General features: G+C 36.4%; 1 protein-coding gene across 3 annotated transcripts in view; it reads left to right on the top strand.

The window, feature by feature from the left end:
- The window catches only part of CFAP44 (cilia and flagella associated protein 44), a 114,596-nt gene that overhangs the window by 101,957 nt on the left and 5,987 nt on the right, over window positions 1–6,652 (top strand). For all 3 annotated transcript variants that reach the window (XM_025051201.1, XM_006905499.3, XM_025051207.1), the window contains 3 exons: window positions 795–925; window positions 2,293–2,409; window positions 3,595–3,796. In XM_025051201.1, coding sequence (XP_024906969.1) covers window positions 795–925; window positions 2,293–2,409; window positions 3,595–3,796 — 450 coding nt within the window. The remainder of the gene's footprint in view (window positions 1–794; window positions 926–2,292; window positions 2,410–3,594; window positions 3,797–6,652) is intronic.

The following is a 6,652-nucleotide window of genomic DNA, read 5'->3' as shown; positions in this document are numbered from 1 at the left end:
CAGTCTGAAACATCCAGACCAATATTCTTACAGTCTCAATAGACATATAGTTTAGTAGAAAAAATTTCTTTTTGGTTTAAAATTTCTTTTTGTTTTTCTAGACATTTCATATAAATCTTAAATTGAATTTTAAAGTTTAATTTCAAATAAAGTTTAAATCTTATTTTGATTTTGAAAACAAGAGTCTTCTTAAAATCATAATATTTAGAAGTGGAAGAGAGCTAAAACTTTTTGTAATGCAACTTGTTATTTTATAGCAGGTTTATATGGCTTGAAAGGAGTCTCACAGCTAGTTCAGTGACAGAACTTGGCTAGAACTAAGGTTCCCGAATTCCATTGTAGTAATATATTATATTTTCATATTCTTTCTCTATGCTTGATGGATAAATGGGGCTTATTGGAAATTAATATAGAGATATTGTACTTGAGTTCCATTCTGTCACATACCAGCTATGTGACCTCTCTGAGACTTAGGGTCTTCAGTTATAAAATTAAGACAATTAATTTCTAACTCGTAGGACCTGTGAGCCTTGAGTTCAGATAATGCACATAAAGGGCTTAGCACAAAGCTTGGCTCAGTGTACTGCTGTGAACATCCATACTAGTATCATAATTACTATCATGGTTATTAATAATTTCTACCGAGCATAATGGAGCTATAAGTATAGTGAAAAGTTGCTAGACTAGATCCAGAAATGGACATTAATAATTCTGAAACTCTGAAGTCCATACTTACAGTATTACTTCATTCCATAACAAATAGGGCTGCTTTTTTATTTTGGCTGTCTTTTCAGATTGTGATGTGGGTCTTTTTGAACTGGCGCTTCAACTTCGAGAAAAAAGGCTGGACATTGAGGAGGCCTTAGTTGAAGAAAAAAAAATCATCGACAACCTCAAAAAGGAATATGATACGTTGTCCAAAAAAGTATGGTGGTTTGCCTTTTCTAGGTCTATTTATCCTCTCCCAACATGCTACACAGTCTCCCAGCTATAATATTGCCATTTCATAGCAATGACATAATTTAGGACTTCTCCCAAGAGAAGAAACGTTTCAGATGTTATATCCAGTTTTTTTTCCTTCAAACACCATCACGATGGGAGCCATTGGACTTTCTTTATCTAAATAATTGGTCCCCAAACTTTGATCACATACTTCTATACATAAAAAAAATGTGGAGCACCTATCCACAAAATAAATGTATATTTATTTATACATTATAACCGATTGAACTAATATACAGTTGACCCTTGAACTACACAGGTTTGAATTGTGTAGGTCCACTTATAATGCAGAAATTTTTCAGTATATATACAGTCAGCCTTCCGTATCCCTAGGTTTCACATCTGTGGATTCAACCAACTGCAGGTGAGAAACAGTATTTTCGATCCTTGGTTGGGAATCCACAGATGCAGAGGACCAACTTAAGTTATACGTGGATTTTCAACTGTGCTGGAGGTCGGCGCCCCTAACCTCCACATTGTTCGATGGTCAACTGTATTTTGTATATGATGAAACATTCACAAAAACAGAAATTTTAAAAAATACATAGAAATAGAAACTTATATATTTTTCTGCACCCAGTAGGTCACTTTGTTGACACTTTGGGGTGGGTGCATCCCATGGTGGAGACCAGTAAGCTTAACTTTTGGGGTGAGTGCATCCCGTGGTGGAGACCAGTAAGCTAATCAATATGGTATGATCATATTGATTAATTTCTGCCTTATCTGCTCATTTTCCTTCCTAAATACCCTTTCCTAGAGCAACATCACTTGGTTCATATTCAGAAATATTTTTGATATATTGCTTCTCTTCTTGCCAATAGGAGATGATTTAAAAATTTTTCAAGTTTTTTGTGAGATGAAGAATGTGTTATAGAAATCCTGTAGTTATTGGTTTTGGTTTTGTCACTTTAGAGCCTTTTCCCTTTAATTTATTGAGTTCATTTTGAACAATCAAGATTTGAACCATCCTGGCAAAGACATTCCATGCTGAGAGATATTTTTCATACAAAAATAAAAGGGAGATGAGGACATGTTTTCTGAGCTCACATTTATAAAACCTTTACAACTCTGGAGACATTGGAATGATTGAAAAAGTAGTGTAGACAATGACTTGGCCGGAAGGAAATAATATACATTCCCGGGCTGCAGACCGGGATTCTCCATGTAATCACAGCCCCAAATAGCAAATCTTGCTCATGCTTTTACTTCCTCTCAAGATGCCCTCATTTACCTCTTTGGGTTTGTGTTCTCTGAATCTTGTCAACATTTCACTCATGGGGGTTCCCACAGGTCAAAATTATAGCTACTAATCTTAATGCAGCTGAGGAGGACCTGGAGGCTTATCAACGAGAGAAGCAGCAGCGGCTGAATGAACTGCTGGTTGTGATTCCACTCAAGCTCCACCAGGTGATGGGTCTAGAGGTTGTCCCACCCTGAATAAAAGAACCACCACACCCAGGCTTTTCCATGATAAAATTCATGGGTCACTAGTGGGGCCAAGAGTGATCCTTTGCTGAGAATTCTACCTGTAGAACGACACCCCAACTTTCCTTATCCATTCTCAGGTTATTATAAAAGAGTAACATCAAAACATGTATTTCCCTATGACCTATTATTCAACTTTAAAAGTTGAATCATTTCAGGTCTGGAGAATGAGAAGTCTATGACTTAAGAATGGAATGGCTTAGATTTTGAAATCTTGGATCTCGCACAAATATTACTTTTGCACCATCTTTAAATAGACATAAACTAATGAAGTAATAATTATTTTGATCTCTACTTATTGAGAGAAGACAAAAGGAAAATATTTTTTCTTTTTTCCTTTTTTTGTTTATTTCCACACTCCACTTGAATTGTAACATGTTAAAATGCAGAGATACATATCAGTGAGAGAAAAAGGCTGAGAGAGAAAAGAGAAAAATACTGTCTTTTGTCAAGTAAAGAGAGAAAGCTGTGTTTTAGAAGAGAAACCTAAGATTAGCCTTACATATGTTGTATGTCAGTGTTAGGTGCTGTGGAATTGGCTCTGCCTCTGGGCAACCCTATGAATGAGTGACGTCCACAATGTCCTGTCCTCGACAAATCTGCTTAGCTCCTGTGGACTCACGTCTTCTTTTATGAAGTCAATCCATCTCATATTTGGTCTTTTTTTTTTCTTTCTGCCTTCTATTTTCCCAGCATTATTGTCTTTTCCAAAGAACACTGCCTTCTTCTGATGTGCCTGAAGTAGGACAGTTTCAGTTTTGTCATTTTTGCCTCCAGTGATGTTTTGGGTTTGATTTACTTTGTGTAACCCAAACCAAACTGGGTTAGCTGCATGTAGCAATTTGCCTAATATGCCAACCATGAAATGTTTGTTCCATCATTGTGCAGTAGATATTAGCCATGATCTGTGTGGGAAGATTTGCCGTCCCCAGAGGGATCTAACGTGGCTTACTATCTGAAGGCAGCCTCCTGCTTTCACCTTATTTAGTGGTGAGAAAGACAGTAACCTAAACAAGGAATGGAAGGAAGTGCTTCCCTCATGCTTTCTATGACTTTACATTTAATTTGATCTTTGTTTTGATTTTGGTTTTGTTTTGTTTTTGTTAGATTGAGTATGTGGTATTTGGAGAAATACCTAGTGATCTTTCTGGAACTTTGGTCTTTTCTAATCGCTCCTTGGGACAGCTTCAAGATCGAATTGTACAGCTCCATGAGGAGAATTCTAAGCAACAAAAAATTAACAAAGAATTTCGGGAGAGGCGTAAACAGCTTATTCGAGAAAAGAGAGAGATGGCAAAAACCATACAGAGTGAGTAACTAAGCCCATGGATTATCTGGTAATATTTATTGATATTTCCTCATAAGTAATATTTGTTATTAAGAGGAAACTATCAAGTGACTGTCTCCATCTTTGAAAACAATAAGTAATCAAAGAATCAAGAGGAAACAAAAACACCTTATCTTCCTACTTACTATTTCTCCTGATACCATTGAAGATCACTCTCCTATTTTAAAGGGATAAATCTTTTATCATAGAAATGGTTTCTCTGGATTACAAAAGGTTTTATATTAATGAAATATAGAATAATATAATAATAACCCATGTATTACTACCAAGCGTAAAAAATAAAACACTGAAGTTACAATTGAAGGCCTTTTTCTTTCCAATTTTCTGCTATCTCCTACCCCAGGATCCAGCACCAGGTGAGCACACATGTATGTTTATGCATGCATCCACACACAATATGTGAAGCTACTTTGCATATTTTTAACTGAAATACTATGTTATATAATTTTATAGTTCACTTTATTAAACCAGTTCTTTAGAGTCATCCATATTGCTATAATAATTATTCACCATAACTGCTATTATAATATTTCATTGTAGAACTATAAAGGAGGTAATTTCTTCAGTCTTCTGTTGATATTTAGGATATTTTTCATGATTACAGACAATGTTACAGCAAACCTTCTTGTACATGTCTCCCTGTGCATGTGTGTAAGAAGATAAATCCCAGGATGGGGGGCTCTAGGTAACAGGGTAATGTGTACATTTTCAGTGCTCCTGGATATTGCCATGTCGCCCTCCAAAATGGTTGTTCTATTTTAGTTCCCCGCCCCCTACAGTGTGTGAGAATTGCCCAGGCTTCATATTGTCATCATTGCTTGATGCTATCAGACTTTAGTATGTTTGTCAACCCAGTAGATGTTAAGTTGTTTTCACTGTGGTTTTTATTTACATTTCCTTGATTCCGGTGAGGTCAAACAGCTTCACATACATCTATTTGTGTTTGCTTTTCTCTAACTTGCCAGTTGTATCTTTTACCCATTTTTTTACTTCTATTTTTTGTTTGTTTTCTTAGTGATTTTAGGGAGTTCTTTCTACATTCTTTCTTTGTCCATCGAATGCACTTCAAATCCCTTCTAGTTTGTGGCTTGCCTTTTTACTTTGTTTAGTGTATTTTGGGGGATATAGACATTTTAAATCTTAACGTAGTTAACTTTGTTAATCTATTTATGGTTTGTGCATGTGTATGTGTCTTGTTTAAGAAATCTTTCCCAATTTTGAGATCATAAAGATATTTTTATATAGTTCCCTCTTTTAGTAGTGTTCTTTACATTTGTGTTTTTAATCCACCTGGAATTGCGGTAGATAGTATAAAATACAGTGGAAAGATAATTATCTTTTAAAATACTTTTTATAATGTTTGATATATGGGACATATGTATAAGTGGTGAAGTATTCCAGCTTTGATAAAGATAATATTACCAATACCATAGCATCTACCTTAATGCCTCAGAACTGTATACTTAAAAATGATTAAAATAGTACATTTTATGTTACGTGTATTTACAAATAACAATTTTTAGAAGAAAATTTGAAAAAGGAAAAGAAAATGGGAATGAGATAGTGGTCCACCAATCCAAGTTGCTTGGATATGTAGAGGCCAGTTTGCAATGAGTGCTGATGGTTCTGCCCTCATGGGTGGCTGGATTATAAAATAAAAAAACACATGTTAGTACTCCATGTTTGAATAACACTTATTTGAGACACAAAATTTTCTCAGGTGTAAGGCTTGAGGTTTTAATGTTTCTCACGTACTTCACATTCCTTTGGCTTCTGTAGACTGAATGTGAATGTTGTTTATATTTGAAAGTACTAGTCATCAAACCAAGAAATGAAGTAGTATGAAAATGAGGAAGCTTGTTTCAATTTGGGTAAACTCAGTTTGGGAAAATGTGTGAAGAAAAATGAAGTATTCAAAGTTTTGGAGTGTTAGTTGAAATAAAAAGAAATAGTTCCATGTGGTTGGAGTTTTATTCAGTGACTTTCAATTCTCCTATCCCCAGCCCATTTTCTGAAAGCAAATTGTGAATCTGGTCAAAGACTAATTTCCTAATTCTGAATATGAAACTAGGAATGGGTTCCTTTCCTGTAACCCAGAGGAAAAAAAGGCTTAACGGTGATTAGAAACACCGCTGTCAGCTTGTGTTTGCCTTCTGGCATCCCTAGACCCAATGAGGAAGAAGGGGAGAGTCTGGAACTTGTACTAGGATGGGATAAGCTCACTGCATTCCAAGGAGGGCACAGCTCACAGCCACAGGGAAGGTGGATAGCGAGTGTTTCAGAAGCTTTCATGTTCCCAGTGAACATTAGCTGGACTAATAGGAGACAGGCATTAGGCTGGCTCCACAGGGGGAATGATAAGGACCGGAGTACATATCCTGGTACATGAGGCTGCCATGGGAGAGGGTACACACTTATATGGGCTAGCCTGGGGTGGGGGTGGGGTCAAGGTTCTTACTGAGAGAGGCCAAGCAGCAGACACAGGCTAGCCACATGTGTGCAAATAATCTAATCATTTCATGTGCATCGCTGATTATCATGGCTATCACATTACACAAGTCCATGGGGACACTTACAAAGAATAGAACTAAATTGCTCCTCCCTGGATTGTGCAAAGCGGCAGCCATACCAGTTTTACTGTTACAATTCAACTATAATAATGATACCTGAAATCAAATTTCTGCACTAGAACAGAATTGTATCATTTTGTTATACCTCAGGGCCTTCAGATTTCACTTTGGGACAGTCTGGTACCTGAGAAAGTCTTGTTAAAGGATTGTTTTCTTGGAGAGCTCCGACCCCACAAATGGAATTTTC

This window comes from Pteropus alecto, unplaced genomic scaffold (assembly GCF_000325575.1).
Source record: "Pteropus alecto unplaced genomic scaffold, ASM32557v1 scaffold270, whole genome shotgun sequence".
Classification (NCBI taxonomy): domain Eukaryota; kingdom Metazoa; phylum Chordata; class Mammalia; order Chiroptera; family Pteropodidae; genus Pteropus; species Pteropus alecto.
Note: the sequence above shows the minus strand (reverse complement) of the source record. Positions and strands in the feature narration are given on the sequence as shown.